Below are 26389 nucleotides of genomic sequence, written 5' to 3'. Positions count from 1 at the left end.
GTACAACTATTTATTTGAAAAATAATCAAAGATAAATAATTGGAATCGAATAAATAAATTAAAATTAAAATTTAACATTTTCGCATAAAAAGACAACCAAAAATTAATTTCGGCCTGACTCACTTACCTGTCCCCAGCAGAGTCGCCAAGCTGTCGGAACCGTCTTTCGGTTGGGCCTGGAATCGGGCTTCGACTGGAATTGATTGGGTTAGAGTCGCCACCGACCACTTTAAAATGAATTTAGGTGGGTCGGATACCATCTTACCTGATCTGCGTTGTACCAGAAACATGTCGAGTTCGGGAGTCGGTTACGGTTAAGGAAGGATTAGCACCCTTGAACCGCCCTTTCGGTACCAATTAATTTGTTGGTTGCCTTTAATTGCGAATATTAAAAATTTAAATTAAAATTTATAAATCCGATTCGAATTACTTACCCTTTGATCAGTTGGAATTACGACTGAAAGAATATGTTAGATAAAAATGTTAGATGATAAATAAAAATATCGAGTAAAAATTAACTAAATAATAAGGGGAAAATAAAATAAATAAAATATAAAAGAAATGAAAAAAAAGGCTAAGGTTTGAAATTAAAAAATGTTAAGAAGATAAAATAAAAATTAAAAAAAGTAAATAAATAAATAAAAGGGCCAAAATGAATTAAATTGGACTTTGTGGACTGAAATTGATACTAAAAAATGAACTGCAAAAAAACAAGATTAGAGGGTTAATTCACAAAGTATAAACAGAGACCAAATTGAAAGAAATAAAAACATAACTCCAAAACTACAAATTAGGAACTCTTAAATGACTTGTGTTCTAATTAACCCAAAAATTATATTAAACTAAATAAAACCCTTGATTCTCACGTGAATTCATTTGGCCTTTTGTTCTTTCTTTTCATTTTCAGACACCAAATTCTTATCATGAACTTTTGATGGAAATGACGTAAAGCAAAGCAAAAAAAAAACTTAGATCACAGTCATACATTCTCACTAAAAAGCTGAAATATTTTATGAATTGAAACAACAGCATTGAAGCAGTAAATATAAAAGAACAATCCTCCTCAATTCAAGCACTCGGTATCAAAGGGCATCACAGGCATTTGTCTATGAGGGGAGATTAGAGAATTACCCAATTATGAAGCAAATAGACAAAGTAATCAATCATCTCCGCTGAGGACCCGAACTTTTTTCGACCAAGCCGTATAGGACCCGACTCGGGTAAGTCCGACTTGTTCTCAAGAATTTCGTCCTCTACGGACTTTTCCAGCTTCTATATTTTGGATGCATTGTCGGTTTCTTCGCCATCTTCTTCTCTCGCGCGCTTGAATTTGGAGTCCCCGTTGGCGTCGGCCTTGGCATTGGGGTTTTGGTCGGATGAATTGATGGTTTCAAGATCCATGTCTTCAATTGGTGGGTGGGCTCCGACGATGGCTCTTTCTCTGCCATTGAAGAATGCTAAAATCTTCAACCCTAAAAGGTTTAGAGACAGTGAAGCATTTTTCTGGTTTTCCATGGGATTTTGAAGCACTTTTCTTCCGCCAGCCCCCCCAAGAGAGTTGAGCCCACCCTCCCCTTTTATAATGTGTGCAAGGACTATAAATGGAGAAGAATTGATGGAATCCAGAGTGAAGCGGGAAAAATGACAGCAATTTTAGTTAGTGGGGTAGTGGTATAGTTGTGATACGTGGGGTTAAACATGGTTGTTGGGTATTGATTGAGTGAGTGAGGTAACAGTGGGGTAGTATATGGGACCTATAAAAGAAATAATAATAATAATAAAATAAATAATACAATAAAATATTTTAATAGACCCGGACAAAAATGGGTGTCTACAAACGTTCGTGAACATATTCATTTAACGTTCATGAACATATTCATTTATACGTACAAGTTCGTAAAAAATTTCTCTCCCGATGAACCACTAAGAAGCCTTTAACATTGCACTGTTTGAGGACACCAACTAAAATAATGAATCTTTTATGTGTGAGTGTACTAATTAAGCAGAAGAAAATGGGGTTTCAAATCAAAATAAGCCCACTTGAAGCCTCGTCAAAAAGGGAAAAAATTTTAAATAAAATTTAAGTTATAAAATAAGACACGTCAATTTAATTTAGTTTTTTTAACTCGACTCGATTAAATACACACTCCTGCTTAGCTCATTCATAAACATCGTCACTGAATTTAGTGTTAACTACATAATTGATCATTTATGTTTATGTTTTGTTTTTCCTCGTTGATTTTAAAAAACATAGTATATGGTCACTTTTGTTTTTATTTAATTAATATACAGTCATCACGGGTTAACTTCCATTAACAGTTAACAGATAAGGTGATGTGGTATTTTTTGTGTAATTACACATTTATTCTCTATTATTTACATATTCTCTCTCATTCAATCGAATAGTGGTATGTTTCATGTCATATGTCACTATAAGCAAAGCAAACTAATGCTAATGCTAATGCAATTCAAACTTGGTATCTTGAGAAACCAAACATGTACCTAACAATTGAGCCAAGACCAATGTTTGGTTTAAAAGAGACAACATGATGTATATATTTTGTATCTTAGCATATAAATAATTAACTTAAATTCATAATATTTTATACATATTAACTTTAAGAAATATTTTTTCATATTAACTTATTAAATATATTTTATTATTAATTTTTGAATTTTTTTTTATTTTATTTTAAAAATATATTATATTAGTAAAATACTTTGACACATGACATCATTCGGTTAGAGGGTTAAATTTATTTTAATTTATTAAAAGTATAACTAAATTGAGATAATATGTAAATAACATAGACTAAATGTGTAATTATACCAGAATATTTAACGATAGTTAACTCATAAAAATCACATCTTAATTAAATAAAAATGTAAGTGATTATATATTATGTTTTTCAAAATCAATAAGAAAAAAAAACACAAACATAAATGATCAATCATGTAGTTAACTCTTGAATTTATTATCTTAAAGGATCATCGACGAGGATAAAAAAAAATTTTAAACACTTAAAATAAATATGCAATATAGTTTGATTAATTTTTTTAATATTTTTAAGATAAATTGCATGTTTAGTAATAAACTATCAGTTTTGATTCATTTTAGTGCCTAAATTTTTTTAAAAAAATTATACCTAAAATTTAGTTTTTATTTTATTTTAGCATTTCTGTTAAAACTCAACGTCAAGTTTAAAAAAATTGAAAGTTTAATTATTAAAACGGATTAAAACTGATAGTTTATGAACTAAATGTGTGAAAATTTTAATGATAAGATAATAAACAAAAATTAAACATTAAATATAATGTTAAAAAATAAAAAAAAAATTGAGTACTAAAACTAATAATACTAAACGTATAGTTTTCCTTACTTTTTTTAAGAATAAAAAAAGCCATAAAAGAATCTAAAACCAACCTTTCAAGTATATTTGGAAAGGGCAAAACCCACACTAGGTTTCGTATTTGGCATTCTCCAATCCCCATCCCTGGCCCTGCCTCTCTTGTCTTTGGATCACTGCTAATTTCAAGCTCATCCCTTTTTCCTTCGATCCCGCAAAGTTTCAACATATGGGTAAGCGTAATTCTCCATCAACTGTTCGTTCTATTATTAATGCTTGATGGAATCTCTCTATTTTCCGCTTTCCTTTTTCTTCTTTTAACACCACCGGTACTCACTTTAAAGCTTTAAGCAAGAATTCAATGCCTGTGAAGGGAAACCCACAAAAGCATGATCGTTTTGATAATGTTAATGATGCTTTGGTTTTCTTTAGTAAGATGATTGTGAAGTACCCAAAGCCTTCAATTGTGGAATTCAATAAACTGTTAGCACCCATTGTTAGATTGAAACACTATGCCGTTGTTATTTCTATGTATAGCTTACTGGAATTGGTTGGAGTTCCTTTTTGATGTTTATTCTTTCAACATCCTGGTTAATTGCTTTTGTCAGTTAGGGATCTCTTCTCTGAATTGAAGGCTAAGGGAAATCGACCAACTAACATTACTTACAATTGCTTAATTCATGCTATGTGTAATTTGGGCTGGCAAAAGGAGGTAACCAGGCTTTTTAATGAAAAGAGGGAGAACAATATATCACTCGGTATTATTACATATAATACCTTAATCGACGCATATTGCAAGGATGGTAGGATTTCTGAACCTATAGATACCATTGACGCAATGAGGAAGCAAGGCATTGAGTTTGATAATGTCATAATAGTATATTGGTTGATACCTATTGCAAGGAGGGAATGGTTTCTAAAGCTGAAGGTATTGTCAACGCAATGAAAAACCGAGGCATTGAGCCTATTGTTGTTACCTATAGTGCATTGATAGTCGGCCATTGCTTGCGAAACGAAATGGATAAAGCTAGTAGAGTATTTCAGTTGATGATTCAGAGAGGTTGTGCACCTAATAAACGGAGTTACAACATCATGATCAATGGATATTGCAAAGCTAAAAGGTTTGGCGAAGCAAAAACTCTTTCATGAAATATCTGGAACAGGTCCTACCTCGATATTGTCACATACAACACTCTAATGCAAGGCATTTGTCATTTAAGGAGAGTTTCTGCTGCATTGGAATTTTTAAGGGAGATGCTTGGTTCTGGAGTAGTTCCAGATCTATTGACCTACTCGATTTTGGTGGATGGTTTATTCAAAAGTGGTAAACTCAAAGTGGCCTTGAAAGTTTTTCAGGCAAAGCGGAATAGTTGGTTGGAACTCGATATTATCTCTTATAAAATCTTAATGGATGGCGTGTGCAAAGCTGGGCATATTAAATTTGCAAAGAGAATATTCAACGAACTGTCCGTCAATAGTTTAAAACCCAACGTGTACACGTATGATATACTGATTAATGGATTATGTAAAGAGGGGTTACCAGATGAGGCATACCAGTTGCTTAGGAGCATGGGAGATAATGATTGCTTGCCTAATAGCATCTCTTATAATGTAATGATCCAGGGGATTTTCCGAAACAACTCTACCTCGAAAGCAACCCAACTTCTTGTGGAAATGGTCGGCAAGGGCTTTTCTGCAAATTTATGGACTGCCATCGTATATGTTGATCTACTCTTACGACCTGATAAATCAATCTTGGTTTAAAAGGTTGGATTGTTAATGTCACAATCATTAGTAGTGAATGATTAGTGATATCTATTTTCAGTTTTAGTTGGCGGGTACCTTAACATCAAGGTTTATTTTGATGTTATATTAAACTTGTACATTCTCTGTCATAATTTTTTTATCAAGGTTTATATTCCCTTTTGCGATTGTTATCCATACACTTTTGGCATCTTTAAATTTGACAAAAGCAAAGTTAAATTTATCCTGTTTCTTTTCTACATTCAAATAAGCAATGTGAACATTTAACACAATACCATCAGCTACAAACCTGAGACTCCCCATCTTCCCTCCTTTAACATAACATAACATTACCTTCAACATTTAATATTTTATATCATTTTGATTCATATGATAATGAATTTACCTTTCAACATTTATAAATTATGTCGATTTGGTCTCGATTCTAAAAGATTCAATATATTCATTTCTTAACATTTGTATAATGCGCAAACTATGTATACTTCTTTCAGAATTATTGTCAAATTGACAAAATGTACACATTAAAATTTAAATTTGTTATTACATCAATCAAAATTAGTAGGTACTAAAGTACTTCTCTCTTTTTTTGGTGGACCAATTTGCTCCCTTTCAAATTAATAGGGATCAAAGTCCTACTCTTGGCTGAGTGGACTAAAGCGTCGGATTGCTAATCCGTTGTGCGAGTTATTCGTACCGAGGGTTCGAATCCCTCTCTTTCCGTTTTGGTTTTTGGCAGTGGAATAGATCAAATCATAATACCATTTCTAAAAATGAAGCAAGGAACTCTCCCTTTTTTTTTTATTCTTCACGCTCAGGATTACGTCCCGGATCATTAGATAGAAATCCGAAGATGAAGAGAGAAACAAAAAATATCACTACGGTGTAAACAAAGAGTTTAAGAGTAAGCATTACACAATCTCCAAGATCATTTTTTTTTTGGAAAAGAAGAGAATAGATTACCCGTTTTTATACCACATATCCTATTTTGTTTTGGTTTTGACACCAAGAAATAAAGTGATTTCTAGAAATCGAAAAGAATTTTCAGAAATTCACTTGCAATGTAATAAGAGTTGAGTTTTTCATTACAAAAAAAATTCTTTCATACCAACAATTATATATTGTGGAGAACTCTAATCTAAATAGGGTTCTTCGGCAGAAAAGGGTCAGAATGAGGAAATGGGATGATCCAGATTTATCATGGCTATCCAAGAATTTCCATCATTTTCCTAAATTAACGGGGACTAACTTTTTTTTAGGATCAAGTTATCAAAATTTGAAACTGAGAGAAACTAAAGAGAGATTTTTACCTATTTCTCTTTTCCTAAGATAGCAAATCATGAATAAGCAAATTCAATCTAATTTTGTATTTAAATATAGATATAAAAATACTTTTACAATAATTATATAAATTCAACCCATGGCCTTGCCTTGTTTATTTTCCCTCAAAAGATTCAATCACAAAATAGGGTTTTATTATGCTCTCTTTTTTTTTGGTAACAAAGGTAAGTTCCATCAAAGAGATTGGAAGAGAGTAGGAATAATAGGATACAAGGCATGTCCAGCAGCATTCACCAAACAAGAGGTTGAATAAAAACATGAGTAAAATCCAAGTAAACACCATTACACAACTAAAATCAAAATTCCTATACATGTTAAAATCGTCCCCTCTTCTACCCCAGGCACACCGAGAGTATCGATAATCCGAGACATCTCGAAGAGGTTCAACATGGCCCTGCAATCGAAAATAGGGAATTCCATAACGTCTTCTTTGAATAAGAACTCTTCATAAAACTCGTAACAGAGGCAGCATCAAGTTCAATAACCATATGATTCAAATTCAGCTGTTTTGCAAGGAGCAGGACACTGATAAATCTATGCGAACCAGCCACCCGTCGCTTTCACTCAGAGTACTGCTCACACATTTGACTTTAAATACCCCAACTTTTAATCTAAGGAATTGAGTCCCTCTACTATTTTGATTTAATAATTGAAATCCAATTGATAACACCCGTCAAAGGACTTCCATTAAATTTGATTGTGACACTAAAAAAAATAGTTTAACTCGTGCGGCCTCTGTGACATGCATTGGAGGTCAAATAAGCAAATAAAAATGTTGAATGTGGGATTTAAGTTTTCCTTTTCTTAATATGGGATTTGCTTTAAATTGCCCAAATGGACAAATATTTTATTTTAAAATGTCACGGAATCCAATGTAATGGAAGTCCTTTAATGGGGTTATTGATTGAACTTCAATTATTAAAAAAAATAAGTGTAGAGGGACTTAATTCTCAAAATAACAAGTAGAGGAACTAAATCTTAAATGTATAGAGAGTACAGGTACCATGAGCATAATTACACCTTAAACATATCATCAAAATTACTGACTTGTATCTCCAAAATATATAACTGAACAAATTTTTTAACTAGCAGCATAACCAATGGGAGCTTAAGTTTAGCTTTAAGGAGAGAGAATCTATTGCAAAATCCTTCAAAACAAAAATAACAGATAACATCACCTGATCTTTAGCAAAATCCTATACTAATCATAAATTCGTAATAATGCATGACCCAACCAATGCAAATATAATCACCAAAAGATTCCCACGATAGTTTTCAAGTTCAAACACAAACCTTAAAATAGCCTGGTTCGAAACCTCTTATCTCTTCCTCCCACCACGCTCCCTTAATGAAAGAGCCAGTGTTTCTCCTGCTGCAACGTTGTAATATGCAAGGGTCATATTGTCCTTCAGGAACCCAGCTTTTCCACTAAGTTTCTGTTTGTTCGAAGGAAGCTGGATCTCCCCTGAAATTTTCTCCTTCAAACTGCCAACCGTTTCGGATAAAGCCTGCACAGTGATCTCGAGAAGTTGTCCTTTCAGATTTCCTTCATCGAGGTTTGGAACCGATACAGTAATACGAGCAGGTCCCTACAAGAGATCCCCATCAACAGTTGTTAGAGGTACAATGAAAAAAGTAAATAAAAAGTACTTGGGAATAAGGGCAAGGGATCCTCGTACCGGATGTTGAGCAAGGAACTGATCTTCGGGAACAAGCATCGAATCATCAAGCTTTTGTTTCTTTGGCTCGGGTTCATCAGGAAGTGGTGGAGGAGCTTCTGTGGGTGGGGGTGGTGGAGGCATTCCTTGGGGCAATGGTGGTGGTGGCTGCATCATAGGCATAGCAGGTGGTGGGACGGTAAGAGGGGCAAAGGGTCTAGGAACTGACACAGGGGTAAACTGAGAACCCGGAGGAGGGGGCACAGGAGCATTCATGGACATTGATGGAGGCATTTGGGGTGGTCGATTCATCATCATGTGTGGTTGGCCAGGTGCCATTTGCATTGGAGGTGGTGGCAGACAAATAGATTGCATCATTTGAACACCCATGGGTCGAGGTTGAGGTAATGACATAGGAAGCCCGCCACTCGAAGCTGCAGAATATTGGGGAGCATTTGAAGGAACACGAGGGAGATTTAAAGCTAGCCCAGGTGGTGGGGGGAGGGGTCGAACTGATGGAACACCAGGTCGAGGAGGAGCAGCAGCAGGACCAGGAAGGTTCTGAGCATTGTTGATAGTTGCATCATTTTGATCCTCTCCCATCATATTTTGAGACATAGCTTGATTTGCAGTTCGTCCAATGCTTCCAGTATGACCGTCCCACATGACCTGTTTTGGTTGCTCATCTTTCATTTTCTCAATCTCTGCCTTGACAGCATTAGATACTTCTTCCTCAGTGGTACCAAAGATATCGGGACGTGTGCGCGCAAGTCCAACAATGTTTCTTGATATCTCATCATCCTGAGCAAGGGTTGTCTCCCTAATCTTGGCAAACATCCTCTCTTTCTGCTCCTTGAACTTGGGATCAATTAAGGAAATTCTCATGTGTTCCGACATCTCATTAATGGGAAGCAGTTCACCAGTTATCGGTGAAACAACAAACTTGGTGGGATCCCTTTCAGCAGGGATTCTCTCCTCAGGCCTCTTCCAGTTCTTCACAATTCTCATTGGTGGTTCAGGTTCCTCATTTGCTCTTACATCTTTCTTTTCACTATCATTCTCTTCAATGCTAGCCACTCTCATGCCTTCCTCAACAAGCTGTACCTCTTCTTCGTCCATTTCCATTTCAACCTCCTTTCCAGGCTCGACGGTTTCATCTTCTTCCATAGTAGATACCTTGCTCCTCCTTATGACCTCCTCAATTGTCATTGGAGGAGGCAAGTCCTCATCCTCATCATCTGCAAAGTCTATAGTCTCAACCACAACAAAATCATGCCAATCAATCATTGCCATTTGCATTCTCTCCTGTTCAATCTCGTCCTCTGCTTTCTGTCTAGCTTTCTCCTGTGAGCGTTCCCATTCCAACCTATGCAAGCACCTCTCTAGCACAGTTGTCATATCGGCAACACTCTTACTCAACTTCTCTGTTAAACCCTTAGGTGGCATCAACACCTTGGAATATGCATCAGCAAGTTCAGTAAAAAAGGTAAACATACTATGAGTCGGCCTTAAAAAGTTGAATTGGGGATTATTAATCTCCCTACTAGTCAATCCAGTCAAGAACGATTTCCCATTTCGCGCAACAAACTGTGCCGTCAGCTTAATAATATCCAACTCTTCCCCTGTAATCCCTTCAGGGAGTCTAACAGTATATTGAGCAGATTCAGGTGGTTCAAGATTCTTCTTCACTGGCAGTCTAAACAGAGCAGCAGGATCAGGCTTAGCTACTGCCGCTGCTGAATCATTCCCATCAGCAGCAGCAGCTGTAGCAGGCTCGGTTGGAGCAGAATCAACAGGCTGTAAATCCGGTTGCAGCTGTTGGGAGTTGGATTGGTTCTGATTTTGAGCTCGAAATTCGGATAACCTATGTTGATAATAAGCATGGTAGGGATCTGAACTAGTCAAGAAATTGAACTTAACATTGTTAGCATTATTTGCTATGATTCGTTTCTCAAATTCCAGTCCATTCTTGGCGACAAACTGAGCAGTTTTATCAACAATATTCCTAATATCAGGAGGCGGATGAATAATTCCTATAGTTCTAGTGTGGGTTGCAATTGAGCTGGCTTTATTTTGTTCTTCAATCGATGGAGTCTCTTCATTTTGAGTTTCCGGCACCTGAGATGGTGGTAAGGGACCTAAATCTCCATCGGACGGTGGTGCCGGCAGGGGTAATATTGGTATTACCCCAGGCATTTCCAATCGATATTAAAATTAACCTATCAAGAATCAAAGCAAACAAAAATAAAACTGCAATGAAAAAGAATTGAAATCCGCAGTTGAACATGAACTGATATTGTGAGAGAGAAAATTAGGGAACAAAGCAAACAGTGCAGAAAATAAGATTTAGAGATACTTTGAACGAAACTTGCTAGCCATATCTTATGTTTTTCAAAAATTTTAAGATAGATTACATATTTGGAAGCGGGAATTCGAAGAAAGAAAAGACCACCAACAATTAAAAAACAAAAACAAAAGGATTAAATAGACAAAAACAAAAGGGTGAGGCGCGAAGCCATTACCTGGAAATCCCTTCGCAATAATAGAAAACAAAAAAAAGATATAATTACGGTGGATTTGAAAGAGAAATATTAGGGTTTTAGGACGAAGATGTTAGGAAAGACGTGTGAGAGGGAAACATATATTCTGTCGTTTGCGAAACAGGAAAGAGCAAGAGGAATCACTCGGGCCAATAAAGTAGGTTTGGGCCAATTATAAAAGGGTAAATTACCAAATTGATCACAAATTAAGGTTAAAGTTTTTTTTTCTTTTGTTACCCTAATAATAAAATTTCTCTTATTATCACATATAGTATCATGTTGTTACATTTTAGTCATATATCCCTTAACTATCTTGGTGAGGGTAATGCTAGTCGATTAAGCTTGTGTTGTATGAGTAAGGAACATCACTTTAATCTTGATTGACATTAAGGGTTTGTTTGTTTTCAGGAAAATCAATTACGGGAATTGGTTTTCCCTCAATTCCCGTGTTTGGTTCCCGTAAAAGCCTCTAGTTAATGTAAAATCAATTACATTCAACGTAAAATAAACTCTTTTTTGCCCATAAAACAACTTACCATGGAAAAATCGGGAACTCATTTTACGAACATGCCTCCCATTTTTCCTTGCCTTTGATTTCCTTCATTCTCCGATCAACTATCACCATCTTCTTCTCGCTAACAACAAAATCAGCAGATTTTTCCAGCAAAATCAATGGAGGAGCTCTAGGATTCCAAATTAATATTTCGAATCCCTAATGTTCTTCCTCCCCTTTTGTTTTTCTCTTTGATTTCCAAGGGTAAATCTCTTTAAAAGGTACCAATCGCACTGCCATTTTCCCTCTGTATGTGGTGATAGATTCGGTAACCACCGAGGTCGACATTTCATGTGGGATCTTTTTGGTTCTTAAAACCCATTTTTATTACCATTTATAGTTTCCTACTTATGAATTTTCTGTCCTTTTCATTTTTTACTGGTATCCATATGCTTTCTAGATTACTATTTAGGAGGTTGAACTCAGCTTTTCCAGATTACCATTCGCCGGATTTTTCTCGCTCACAAAGCAGAGTCCGATTGTTATCGTTGACTTGTAAGTTTTGTGTTTCTGTTAATTCTATTATGTTTATGTGTACGTTCAATTATGGTTGGGTCTTTTTTCCTATTCTTCAATGACGGATTGGAAATCTCTAGTCATTGTAGTTGTGGTTTTGCTTTTGGCAGTTCAAAGTAAGTTCGATGTCTAGGCTTCCTATGCTTAGGCCATGGCAGCCGGTTTATATAGTCTGTCATGAAAACTCTTGGAGTTGTTTTTTTTTCCTTTTTTACCAAGCCCTAGTTTTGTTGGTTTCATCTTATGCTCTGAACTGTAGTTTGTAACCTCTCTCAACAATGTAACGAGTATTAAATCCGCCATTGGAGGTCTTGTTTCTGTTGCCACTACAACAAATTTTCTTATTAGTGGCATCTAAGTTATTGTCACTAAAACTTCAATTTATGTCACTAGATGTATTTTGTGACGTAAAAGTCAATGTTACGACGATCGTCACCCTAGGTGTGTCACTAAATGTCAAAAGTTGTTGAAAACATTTTGATATTTCGATATAACAAATTAAGTTAAATGAATTTTAAGGTTTTCCAAATGATTTTCTAAGTATATTCGATATAATTATTCGAATATCAAAACATTACTCCAAATATTTCAAAAATCATTTTTAATCCTTACTTAAGTGTAAAATTAAGTTTTAATCTTAAAACAATTTCAAAATAATCTTTCAAAGTATTTCGAACCATTTCAAAGCCAAAAATTCCAGATTGCTCAGAGGGAACCGATTCCCCCCCAAGGGGATACCGATTCCCCCCTGAATGGTTTGGCTCCGAGATTTCCAGAATGCTCGGAGGGAACCGATTCCCCCATAGGGGGTACCGATTCCCCCCTGATCAACGGTCGAAATATTTTAATTTTACACTTAGGGAACCGATTCCCTATGAGGGGGAACTGATTCCCCCCACGCTCCAAGCTGTTTTATTAATTGTTTTCACACTAAAACGGCTATATGATCTTCACTAATCATCCCCAACGTTCATAAGTGATTCAAGGTGTATTTAAACAAGTTCTGAAGCCCTTGATCAATAAGAAATCATAGAGAAACAAGAGAGAAAGCATCAAACACCAAGTTTGTGCAAATCAAGCCAATTTTCATTTCAATATTCATTTTGCTTTCAAAGAACACCATTTGTGCTCATTTGTAATTATTTGTGAGTGTTCTTTTCTTGTTATAGAATTGTGCAAACATCTTACCTTGTGAGGTTTTCCTTGTAAGTTTGCAAATTTGTGTATTTCTCTTTGAAAAAGAGTGTGCTCAAGAATTTGGGGTATAATTCTTGAGGGTTTTTAAGGTTACTCTTTATCCTCAAAAGAAAGAACAAATTAGTGAATTTGTTGGAAAATCCTTAGTGTGGATAGCTAAGGTAGCGGATGTAGACTTTGGTTGATAAAGTCGAACCACTCTAAATCGCTGTGCAATTACTTTCAATTTTCTGCAAAAGCTTCCACCAAATTTTTAATTGCCAATTCACCCCCCTCTTGGCCATATTCGTCAATCGATTAACTCAACAATTGGCATCAGAGCCTAACTCATTTAAAGGTTTAATCGCCTCTTGAGTCGATCCGGGAAGAGTTAAATCGATAAAGATGGCGTCCACTTCCGGTTCATTCTCCTTGGAAGAATCCAGACCAATTGATGTGCCTCCATACTTCAATGGAACAAATTATCGTCATTGGAAGAGGTGTATGATGATATTCATCAAAGCATTCGATATGGAAGATGATAATCAAGAAAGGATATTCATCTCCTACTAAGAAGGTAAAGAAGTGGAGTACTCAAGAACGGAAGGAAGCTCAACAAAACTCAAAAGCTATGCACATGTTGTGTTGTGCAATTGATCCTAATGTATATAAAGGAGTTTCTTCTTGTTCAAGTGCCAAGGAAATGTGGGATAAGCTTGAGGAGATCTATAGAGACAAGGAAGAAGAAGAACCAATAAAAGTGATGTCTCTATTAGCTCTCACAGAGCCAAAGGTATCTTCTAACTCAAATATATCAAATTCAAAATCTTTTAATGAGTTACAAGATGCTTATGATAAATTATTTTCGGAGTTTGAGACCATGAACTCCAAATACAATAAATTGATTTCTAAATTTATTGCTAAAAATGATCTTCTTTTGAAAGCTAAAACAGACTTGGAAAATCAAAATGAAATGTTGAGAAATGAGTTAGAGCTTTCAAAAATAAAATCTGAAAACTTTGAAAAAGAAATTTTCAAATTAAACAAACTTCTTCTAGAAATGAAAATGGATTTTGAAAATCAAAATGAAATCTTGAAGAAGGATTTAGAACTCTCAAAAATGAAATTTGAAAGTATTGAAAAAGAAAATTTCAATTTAAATGATAAGCTTGAATGTTTAACAAAAGAAAAAGAGATCATTTTAAATAATTCATCTAGTTCAATAATGACAATATGTTCACATTGTCATTATCATGGTCATAAGGAACATACTTGTCCTTTAAAGAAAGGAAAACGATTTAAAATTAGACAAGTATGGGTTCCAAAAGGAACAAGATGCATTGAAACTAATGTTCAAGGATCCAAAGCAATTTGGATACCAAAATCTACTTAAATGTCTCTTGTAGGTGTGTGGGAGCAATGGTGATAAAGTTGATGATATTCAAGATGCTCTAGCCACACATGAAAAAGGAATGGGTAACCTCTAAACTTAATTTTTTTATTTTATTTGGTTGCTCATTTATTCTATGCATGCATGAGGTTTTAAATGTTAAATAATTCTAAATGATTATGTTTTGTCTCATGTATGTTGAAAAATATTGTATGATGAACATAATAATTTTTGGTAATGTTTTATAAACTCTAGTTCATCATATTAATTTTTGGTCAAAATTGTTTTTAAAATGTAATTGATATCTCTTTAACAATTGATATCGATTTTTCAAGAACTTTGGTTTTGCAAAATTTTGACCTTAAATTTTTCTTAATGATTATGCATATTTTTAAATATTATAAAGTTTTAATGCATAACTTTTTCAAAAACTTTATGCATGTGCTCTTAATCTCGATTATCAATATTGCATAATGTTTTGTATGTGAATGGATTAAAGCATAATCTGATTAGATGAATTTGACAAAAGATACAATGTCTTATTTTTAAATTAAGTGCTTGCAAAATTGATTGACATTGCATCTACTTTGATTATGCTTGTTGGTCATAGAATAGGAAACATATACATGGTGCATTTAGATTCTATTGATATGACTAATTTGTGCCTAGTTGCTAAGGATGAACATGATAGTTGGTTATGGCATAGGAGACTAGGACATGCTAGTATGAGTGTTTTGCAACGGCTAATTAAAGGTGATTTAGTTCGAGGGTTGCCTAAGCTTAAATTTGATAATGATAAAATCTGTGATGCTTGTGCTAAAGGAAAACAAAAGCGAGTTTCTTTTAAATCCATTAATGACGTATCAACTAGTAGAGTATTACAATTGATCCACATAGATCTTTTTGGGCCAACTAGGACTACTAGCTTGGGTGGAAAACAATATGCTTTTGTCTTGGTAGATGACTGTTCTAGATATACTTGGGTTCTATTTTTAAGTACTAAAGATGAAGCATTAGAACAATTCATCACATTTTCAAAAGTAATCCAAAACGATAAAGGTTACTCTATAACTAGTGTTAGAAGTGATTATGGCACTGAATTTGAAAATCTTGGATTTACTGAGTTTTGTAATTCTAATGGTATTAGCCATAATTTTTCAGCACCTAGAACTCCTCAACAAAATGGAGTTGTTGAGAGGAAAAATCGAACTTTAGAAGAAATGGCTAGAACCATGCTTTGTGAAAATAATTTGCCAAAATATTTTTGGGCGGAAGCCACAAATACCGCTTGTTATGTTATAAATCGAGTAATGATTAGGCCAATTTTAAAGAAAACTCCATATGAAATTTTCAAAAATAAAAAGCCTAACATTAGCTATTTTCATCCTTTTGGATGTAAATGTTTTGTTTTAAACAACGGTAAAGAAAACCTTGGCAAATTTGATGCTAAAAGTGATGAAGGAATTTTTCTGGGTTACTCCTTAAATTCTAAAGCTTATCGAGTATTTAATAAAAGAACTTTAGTTGTAGAAGAGTCTATACATGTTGTTTTCGATGATAATCTCCTTCCAAGAAACGAAAAATGAGGAAACTCATGATCCTCTTGAGAATCCAACCATTGAAGAAAGGGAAGTATCTTATCCAAGAGAGTACAACTATGTCAAGGATGGTGAAATTATAGGTGATCCATCAAAAGGGGTAACAACTCGATCTTCTCTTAGAAATATTTGTAATTATGTTGCATTTATCTCATGCATAGAGCCTAAGAATATTAAAGAAGCATTAAAAGATGAACATTGGATTATGGCTATGCAAGAAGAGTTAAATCAATTTGAGAGAAGTAAAGTATGTACATTAGTTGAAAGGCCTAGTAATAAATCTACTGTAGGTACTAGATGGGTATTTAGGAATAAGCTTGATAAGAGTGGTAATATAGTGAGAAACAAGGCTAGACTTGTTGCTCAAGGGTATACTCAAGAAGAGGGCATAGACTATGATGAAACATACGCTCCCGTAGCTAGTATGAAAGCAATTAGAATGTTATTAGCATTTGCATGTTTTCATGAATTTAAATTATATCAAATGAATGTTAAAAGTGCATTTTTAAATGGTTTTATAAAAGAAGAAGTGTATGTGGAACAACCTCCAGGTTTTGAAGATTCAAAATTTTTAGATCATGTTCTTAAATTGACAAAAGCTCTTTATGGTTTAAAACAAGCTCCTAGAGCTTGGTATGAAAGATTGTCAAATTTTTTTAATTGAAAAAGGTTTTTCAAAAGGAAAGGTTGACACTACATTGTTTTTAAAGCATAAAGGTAAAGATTTATTAGTAGTTCAAATTTATGTTGATGATATAATATTTGGTTCTACTAATGATGTTCTTTGCCAATAATTTTCTAAGCTAATGCAAAGTGAGTTTGAGATGAGCATGATGGGGGAGCTCTCATTTTTCTTGGGACTCCAAATCAAGCAAAGAAAAGATGGCATCTTCATTAATCAAGCTAAGTACGTCAAAGATATGCTCAAGAAGTTTGGACTGGAAAATGGGAAACCTCATGACACTCCAATGAGCTCTTCAACAAAGCTTGACTTAGATGAAGGAGGTAAATGTGTAGATGTTAAATTATATAGGTCAATGATTGGCTCTTTGCTTTATCTAACTGCAAGTAGACCGGACATCATGTTTAGTGTTTGCTTATGTGCTAGATTTCAATCATGTCCTAAGAAATCACATTTACTAGCTGTTAAGAGAATCTTTAGATACCTTAAGGACACTCCTAGTTTAGGACTTTGGTATCCTAGAGACTCTAGTTTTAGCTTGCATGCCTTCTCTGATGCGGATTATGGAGGATGTAAATTAGATAGGAAAAGAACCTCCGGTACTTGCCAATTCCTTGGAAATATGCTGATTTCTTGGTTTTCAAAGAAACAAAATTGTGTTGCATTATCTACCACTGAAGCGGAATATATTTCAGCCGGTAGTTGTTGTGCACAAGTTTTATAGATGAAACAACAACTTTTTGATTATGGAATTGAAGTAGGTATTATTCCTATCAAGTGTGACAATACTAGTGCTATTTGTCTCACTAAAAATCACATCCAACACTCTAGAACTAAACACATTGAAATTAGACATCACTTCATTAAAGACCATGTCACTAAGGAAGATGTAGTTCTAGAATTTGTTGATACTTTGCATCAATTAGCGGATATTTTTACAAAAACCTTAGATAAGGAAAGGTTTTGGACACTTAGGAGAGAATTAGGTTTAACTGACCTATCTTCACTTAGTGTTTAAAACAATTCAACACTTTTAATAAATACTGAAAAATGCTCATAATAGTAATTTTTGATTGCATTCATTGCTATTAGTTAGGGGGAGTTTATGATTCTTGATGAAAAATTAATTTTATGTTCAAATATTGATTAAAGATTAATTTAATTGTTTGAACATAATTATTTTTCAATATATGAGTTGCCTATACCACTAGAGAAGATTAATTTAGCATTTTGTGTGCTTAAAAATCGGATTTTAGCATTTTGGTGGAGAGGGAATCGATCCCCCCTCATGAGGGAACCGATTCCCCCTTTGAAGGGGAACCGATTCCCCCCACAGGGGAATCGATACCCCCCTGGGGTTCTGTTAAATTGAGCAGAACACCCAAAATCCCAAAATACTTTAACCCTCTTCCGCCGTTCTCTCTCAACTTTTCTCAAATCTCCATTTTTGCCTCAAATCAACGATATTAATCGAAATTCGAATCAAATATCATCTTCTAAACCTGTTGGAATCATTAAAATCGTGCAAACAACATCTAAATCCCCTCAATCTTCATCTTTCAAGGTAAATTTTTCTAAACTCTCTATTTCATTGATTTTGAACATAGGATTAGTTTTAATTAGTTCTAGGTTGAAATAGTGACCGGGCATTGATTGTTTAGTGATTAGAAACTAGATGTTACAACTAATTTCATCAAAAACACAAGAATTTTCCAAAAATTTTTAAATTTTCGAAATTAAAAAAAAAATGTTAATTTTCAAATTATTGTGTTTTGATTAAATTATGTTGTTGTTATGAAAACTATACATATATTGTTTCTCAAAACCATATTTTTCAAAAGTTTTTCAAAAACTTTGCCCATTAGAATTGATTTAGAAAACCTTGAAATATTGAGGACTCAATTGAGTTTTGGGATTAATTGAATTGCATACATTTGTTTTTAAAATTGCAGGTTATCCAATCTATTTCGATTTCCTTTACCATGTCCAATCCTAAACGTGCTAGGTCTTCATCTAGTCATTCTAGTCGTCAACCAAATCCACCTCCAAATCCTCCTCCTATTCCTCAAAATCCTATTCCAAATCTTGATCCTAACTTGACTATCCAAAATTCTTGTTTCAATCAACCGGGTCCTAAAGATTATCGTTATTGGTTTTACCAATATTTTGACTCGTATAAGATTAGGGAAGAATGTATCCCATCTCTTCAAGCTATGGTTGCTATTAACTTTAAATATCTCCCTATCTTGCACGAATGGAAATTTGATAAACTTTTCGAACTTGAACCCGTTGTCTATCATCAACTTGTTCGTATCTTCTATTGTAATGCCGTTTGTATCAAAAATCGTGACAAAACCAAAACCATAGGAGTACGTTCCTACCTCCTAGGTCAATATTTCCATCTTGATCCGGCTTACATAGCCAATGCCTTAGGCTTGGATAATGAAGGTTTATCAAATGAAAAACAAGTTTTAGGCTCACGATATAAACGAAATGATAGTGCAAGTGTTCTAGATCTTCATGAGCGTTTTCTTCATCTCATGATCACTTGGTGGTTTCGACCATTCGGGGGTCGTTATTCTACTCTCAGAGCTTTAGATCTTTGGTGGTTGCATTGTTTTGAACACAATATAAAAATAAACCTTTCCGAGATTATCTTTGTTGAGATTGTTGAAACCGTTAACCTAGTGCCAAATAAGAAACTCTGTTCTTCACTAGTTTACGGTTGTATCCTTAGTAATCTCTTTTCTAAAGCCGAGCTTCGAGTTGGTCTAGATGCCTCCTTTCCTCTTAAGAAACAAATCAATCTTCTTTCTTTAACAAGAGCGGGATGGGTTAAAAATAAAGAAACCGGTGAATGGGTTCGATCTTCTGCAACTACTCCGGGAGCTAGTTCTTCACAAGCTCCACTCGAAGCTAACGAAGATCTAGAGTTTGAACAATTAATGAGGGATATCGATGAAGCTGAAGATGAGCCTGAGCAACCCGAGGAGCACGGACAACAATCGACTCAAATGCCTCCATATTTTCAATCCTTTATGGAGACATTTGATTTTCGATATGCGACCATGGATTCGCGCTTTACTTCTATAGAGTCTCATTTATCCACAATGGGAGCTCAACAATTAGAGATTCTCCGAGAGATGCGAACAAACAATGCTTCAATAAATGAACGTATTGATGCACTCTCACACGAGATGGCCGTTATGTGAGCTCGTTTTCCTCCTCCCGATCCTCCTACGGATGTTTGATTCTATATTTTGCTTTGAACTCCAAACTTATTGTTTTTAACATTTTGAATATTTTGGAATGTTTGAATTTGTGGATTGTGAATTTGTTTGGATTTATGGATGGTGTGAACTTATATGTTTGGTGTGATTTATTCATTATTGCATCATTTACATCATTATTAGCAATATGACCAATTTTGCCATATCACATTGTTTATGAATATTGATTATGGAACTAATGGCTAACGTTTCTCTTGATTGTGATCTTAGCAGCTTATGCATACATATACCTAATCAATTGGCTAAATGATTTTCACGTTTCTTTGAATCTTTTTGATTTAACAAAAAGGGGGAGAAGTGTGTGTTTTTAAAAATGATAAATGGGAGAAGTGTTAAAGTAAGGGGGAGTAATTTCAAAACTTGATTTCAAAATCTTAAAATTACTAAAATGTGTTGTTATATCAAAAGGGGGGAGATTGTTGAAAACATTTTGATATTTCGATATAACAAATTAAGTTAAATGAATTTTAAGATTTTCCAAATGATTTTCTAAGTATATTCGATATAATTATTCGAATATCAAAACATTACTCCAAATATTTCAAAAATCATTTTTAATCCTTACTTAAGTGTAAAATTAAGTTTTAATCTTAAAACAATTTCAAAATAATCTTTCAAAGTATTTCGAACCATTTCAAAGCCAAATATTCCAGATTGCTCAGAGGGAACCGATTCCCCCCCAAGGGGATACCGATTCCCCCTGAATGGTTTGGCTCCGAGATTTCCAGAATGCTCAGAGGGAACCGATTCCTCCATAGGGGGTACGATTCCCCCCTTATCAACGGTCGAAATATTTGAATTTTACACTTAGGGAACCGATTCCCTATGAGGGGGAACCGATTCCCCCCCACGCTCCAAGCTGTTTTATTAATTGTTTTCACACTAAAACGACTATATGATCTTCACTAATCATCCCCAACGTTCATAAGTGATTCAAGGTGTATTTAAACAAGTTCTGAAGCCCTTGATCAATAAGAAATCATAGAGAAACAAGAGAGAAAGCATCAAACACCAAGTTTGTGCAAATCAAGCCAATTTTCATTTCAATATTCATTTTGCTTTCAAAGAATACCATTTGTGCTCATTTGTAATTATTTGTGAGTGTTCTTTTCTTGTTATAGAATTGTGCAAACATCTTACCTTGTGAGGTTTTTCTTGTAAGTTTGCAAATTTGTGTATTTCTCTTTGAAAAAGAGTGTGCTCAAGAATTTGGGGTATAATTCTTAAGGGTTTGTAAGGTTACTCTTTGTCCTCAAAAGAAAGAACAAATTAGTGAATTTGTTGGAAAATCCTTAGTGTGGATAGCTAAGGTAGTGGACGTAGACTTTGGTTGATAAAGTCTAACCACTCTAAATCGCTGTGCAATTACTTTCAATTTTCTGCAAAAGCTTCCACCAAATTTTTAATTGCCAATTCACCCCCCCCTCTTGGCCATATTCGTCAATCGATTAACTCAACAAAAGTGACGATTTATTTGTTATCGTCATATATTGTTAAATATATAGTGAAGCTAATGGATAACGTCACAGTTTAATTTGCATTCAGTGACAATTACTTTTGTCACCAAATGATGTACATTTCCGTCATTAATAAATCATATCGTCACCAATAACACAATAATCTCATTGTATATGTGACGAAAAGAAAATTGTCACATTGTTAGTAACGTAGTATATCGTCACCTAATAGTAGAATGGATGACATTTATATATAACGTTACTATATAATTAATATTCAATGACAACTAATTATGTCACCAAATTATGTAAAATTTTGTTATTGATGATTTATATCATCACGGATAATACATTAAAATAAACCCATATGTGACGAAAGATGTATTGTCACATTTTTAGTGACGAAAGAGATATTGTCACATTTTTAGTGACATAATATAAATATTACCTAATAATATTATGAATGACGTTATGCATAACATCAATTTATAATTTATATTCTATAAAGGTTGGTTACATCACTAATTTAAATAAGATTTTATTATTGATAATTTATATTGTCACAAATAATGCATGAAAATCAACTTATATGTGACGAAAGAGATATTGTAGCAAAACACAAATAATTTATATTCTATGACATTTTTAATGACGATATATATTAAAATAAAATTATTTATACAAACCTAAATAAAAAATAAAATAATTCACTTATTGCAAAATAATAAGATTTAAGCAAATATTTCACTAAATACATAATAATTTCATTTCTATAAATATAAAAATGTTTAAATGTTTACAGAAAATAAAAATAATATGATAATAATATGACTTGTGAAATATTTCGTTGTAGCAATCTCAATCCAAACCTTGAGTTGGTTGTGATTCTGTTGATGTTGAGTTCGTGGCATCAATAACTTGTTGAGGTTCAGATTCTTGGGTTTAATTTAGTTTACTAGAGACTTTTTGAATTTCATTTTCTCGTGTTCGAATCTTTTTACGAGATACTTTTCCTGGTGCCATCCTAAAACATATAAAAAACTATTATAAATACTTTCACTAGGTTTTGTAATCGATTGCTCTTAGACATTAGAGGGAACTGCAAAGGCGCATTAAACCACAACCAAAATCATCAATTATTATAGCACAGCTTCTCTCTACTAGCATAACATTCTATAACATAATTCATAAACACATCATTTCGGTTACACTGAGAGAATGATTCATTTGCATGGTTGTGAGACTCGCCTGATATCAATTTTCAATTGGTAAGTGCATGGTTGTGAGACTTGCATGATATCAATTGTAGTAACCTCTGGCTGAGGAGGAGGAGGAGGTGGCACAATATATCCCGGTTTGTAAGACTGCAAAATAAATGTTTTTTTCAGGAATAAGTAAAGCAGCCTAGTAATTCAACTCATACAAAACCATTTCAATGTATGAGATAACGATGATCATGTTTGTTGTCCTGAAGAAAATTTAACAATACAGAAATATTATATGAATCTTCCAACAAATACAGATAAGTCCAATACATTTTGATATACCATGTGATACACCACACAACAACAAAAGTCACCAAGTAATGGCTACTAAAAAAGCATTGTCAATTATCAAATGCATTTGATAACAAGCAGCAGAGTAGTGTGACTCAAAAGTTTGTAAATACAAATTTACACCCTTGTTAATTTACAAAACTAATACGAAATCCGATACTTGTTTATATTCATGAATTATGCAAATAGGTATGTGTAACATAAGATTATAGAAAAACAGCATATTTGATCATCCTATATGAAATGACGACGACAACAACATTTCTGGAGCAGGGGTGTACCTAATGGCATATCTAACAAATTATATATCCCTTTTCATTGCTCCAACACTGAATGCATTTCCTATGAATAAACTACACAATAAAAAATTGTCAAACAAAACAGTAAAACTATAAATATATAAGATTTCAACTGAAACCATCTAATGATCAAGTTGTTACACTATAAGTCACGAAATTCCCCAACATTAACAAATACCTTCAAACTGCCACTGCATGAACAAGGTGTCTCCAAAATTTCAATGTCATCCTCGTCCTGGCAGATTCGACATTCGACCGTCCGGATTAGCGTTCTTCTTTGTCACATGCACCATGTTCTTCCACATCCTCCACATTAATAGCACAAACATCTGGCTTAATAATTATAGAAGAATCTTCACCGGAAGATCCCACAACCTCGGCTTCATGCACCAGATGTGAAATTTCGGGTGTTGCGAGTCGGTCCATACATAAAACCAGATGATCACTCATTCTCTATTTGAAACGAGAGGTCCTTGATATACAATAATGCAGCAAAAAAATACCCACTAATGTCAAAATACAAATGAGGTTGAAATTGCAAAATATACTTCCAAAATTCAATTGTTCGCAAACATAATAAAATTTTAAATCAACCCAAACAATATTCCCAATCATAAAAGAGAACCGAAGAAACCCACTAATTTAAAAGAAAAAACACGATTTTCCACCATATAGAAATAATCAGTAAAAACATCATACTCTCTGTCGCCATCAACTTCTTCAACTGGCACACCATCACAGATTTCTTTCAAATCATCTTGTCTCAACTTCACAGCCAATGATCCAATGTTACTTTCAAGGTTTTTAATCTTATTTGTAGCTGTAAAAACACGATAATGAGGCTCATTTCCATGTGTGTTCATGAATGTAGATGAGCTTCGAAAAGAAACATTGACACACGAAAAGGATGAAATCAAAGCATAACGATCGTATCTAACAAATTTAGTGATTTAAATCGAATCCCAATATCTACATCACTTACTCTGGACAAAGCCTTCAAACTGTCAAATAATTGCAGGACTGGGAATTCAAAACAATCTGAGATAATAAACGACTATGGTGGATGAATTAGGGGTTTGATTCTTCAACAAAAAAATGTGATTTATTTCATATACTTTCTAATACAATAACTTAGCCACCGAAATTCAACCCCAAATAAAAAGGCCAAGGAAATTAAAAAAAATGACACTCCACTTCCAACCATACACAACTCAAATAAATAGAAAATATATTACAAAAATATAATCCATATAGATGTGAATGGAAAGTAGCTGCAGATCGTGAAAATGGAACTTTATTCTGTACCAAAGAAAATCCAACCAAACTTTGCATAATATTATGTTAAAAATTCAGCACATTGACACCCAAGTTTTTTTAGCATTGAAATGTAAATCAAGCCTCAAATTCTATTAACACGATTAAAAAAAGAGATATCATAGTAACACTTAACAACACAGCACAAGAAAGCTTGGCAAGAAAAAAACTTGCCTGGATCTCTCTAAGAACATCCACACGCTTCCTGACAACTGGTGACAAGCTCTCCATGATATCATCCCCAGCAAGATTTTGAAGCTTATTCTGCAAAGCCAAAACATCAATAACTAAAAAGGAAAAGAAAAACATCAAGATTGAATGAGCTTACGGTGAAAAGTGGATGGAGAAGAGGAAGTAACGGAATTGGAAGGAGCTGGTTGTTCTTTCATCTCCACGTCTTGAGTCATTGTTTGAGAATCTGAAACAATTGCAAATAGAAATAAAACGTAAAAAAAAGGGAAAATAGGTGAAATTTCGATTATGGAGATGCTTCCAAGTTAAAGGTAAAAGGGAGAAAATTTTGACTTTTTATTCACGAAAGCAAGTGTTGGATTTGGAGGAAACGAGAGCCGAGCCTATAGAGGACTAGGGTTTATTTTCACTGTTTAAATGATTCAGTAGTAGGTCTTGGGGGATAGGAGTCGAAGAAAGCGTAAATAATCAAACTTTGTATTAAACGATGACGAGGAAATCCATCGTCTTTCTCATAGAAAAGGTTAATTGGGCCCAATTAAATAATATTGGGTTAAGGCCCATCATTATGCTAACTCATGTTTTATGGCCCGTATGTACGTATATGTAGATGGTAGATATAATAATTTAATCCGAATTTGATAGATTTCTACTCAAATTATTTTGATAAGGTTAAATTTTATTAGAAAAAAATAAATTAGGTTGGGTTAGTCAGATAGATGGTGATGTTGAGTTTGAGTTTATTATGAAATATGTGCTATTCGATCTGATCAGGAGTAGTAGTAATTTTTTTTTTATAAATTTAGGGATAATTGTTATAATATTCACTCTTTATTTTTTTGTATAAATTTTGTCGTGCTAAAACTATTTTTGTGACAATAATAAAATGTCACTTTTAGTGTCTTATAAAATATGACAAATTAAATTGTCACGAATAAAACTTATTAGTGACTAATATGCAACGCCACTAGTTCAAATTGAATCGTCACTATAATAAATCGTCATTTATACTTGTTTTTTATTGGAGACGATTTTACAACGTCATTATTTTATCTAAATGCCATTAAAAGATTTCCCACAAAAAATTTTGGTGGGAAGATTTTTGCGCCAAACATATAATGACAAAAATCAATGACTATTTTTAAAATTGTCATAAAAGATATACCATTAATCAATAAATATGACTAAAATAAAAAAACGTCACATTATAGTATGTTTTGTGACGATATACGTAACGTCATATAGAAATTTTGTCATAAATTGACAAATTTGCTGTAGTGTGCCATAATCAATACGTAATCGAACTTCATGTATGTAAAAATTAATTATCACTTCTATGATCTCAACTTCCTGTGAATTCTGCTGATTGTGAAATGATCTAAACTTCATGCCCCAACCAAGCATGTTAAGGGAAAAATAAATCTATTTAGATGATTATCAGAAGGTAAAAAGAATATACAGAGCATCTAATGATGTGGAAACATAATCTTTTTTTGATCAACCATGTTTCAGCATCTCGTTACATAAAGCTAGACTTTGTGGATTTTTTTGTACTTATGCTCTATGTTGACTCTAACACTGATAGGATCCGTTGCTATCTGAATATTAAAGTACCAGTGTGGTTTGTATCTTACCTTGTATTCTATTTCACCAGTGTTTATAGTTAAAAATTCTGAATTATTGATCCTAACTTTACAATTTTACAATAAAAATTTACCG

The 26389-nt window shown here is 33.8% G+C and overlaps 2 protein-coding genes, 1 long non-coding RNA gene and 1 pseudogene across 4 annotated transcripts; 2 read left to right on the top strand and 2 right to left on the bottom strand.

Annotated features, from left to right (window-relative positions):
• The window catches only part of LOC120122217, a 52369-nt pseudogene extending 27282 nt beyond the window's left edge, over window positions 1-25087 (bottom strand).
• Window positions 1658-23979, top strand: LOC120121971. Its single transcript, XR_005516030.1, has 4 exons — window positions 1658-1668; window positions 12927-12937; window positions 22832-22835; window positions 23840-23979. It is a non-coding gene; the product is annotated as an uncharacterized LOC120121971 (long non-coding RNA).
• On the top strand, window positions 3460-5180 carry LOC120121970 (putative pentatricopeptide repeat-containing protein At1g12700, mitochondrial). Its single transcript, XM_039141231.1, has 2 exons — window positions 3460-3580; window positions 3956-5180. The coding sequence occupies exon 2, from the start codon at window positions 4545-4547 to the stop codon at window positions 5109-5111; it is 567 nt and encodes a 188-aa protein (XP_038997162.1). The 5' UTR covers window positions 3460-3580; window positions 3956-4544; the 3' UTR covers window positions 5112-5180.
• Window positions 6455-10743, bottom strand: LOC120121968 (probable splicing factor 3A subunit 1). 2 transcript variants are annotated; one of them, XM_039141229.1, is made up of 4 exons: window positions 10630-10743; window positions 8129-10357; window positions 7743-8038; window positions 6455-6843 (listed from the first exon to the last, which is right to left on the bottom strand). In XM_039141229.1, the coding sequence occupies exons 2-3, from the start codon at window positions 10301-10303 to the stop codon at window positions 7769-7771; spliced, it is 2445 nt and encodes an 814-aa protein (XP_038997160.1). In that variant the 5' UTR covers window positions 10304-10357; window positions 10630-10743; the 3' UTR covers window positions 6455-6843; window positions 7743-7768. The 2 variants fall into 2 exon arrangements, with proteins under 2 accessions (XP_038997160.1, XP_038997161.1); XM_039141230.1 differs by having other exon boundaries at window positions 8129-10326; window positions 10630-10732.
• Window positions 25088-26389: the final 1302 nt, after the last annotated feature.

The sequence above is a fragment of the Hibiscus syriacus genome, unplaced genomic scaffold (assembly GCF_006381635.1).
Source record: "Hibiscus syriacus cultivar Baekdansim isolate YM2019G1 unplaced genomic scaffold, ASM638163v2 tig00110384_pilon, whole genome shotgun sequence".
Classification (NCBI taxonomy): Eukaryota; Viridiplantae; Streptophyta; class Magnoliopsida; order Malvales; family Malvaceae; genus Hibiscus; species Hibiscus syriacus.
This window is presented reverse-complemented; position numbering and strand designations above follow the sequence as displayed.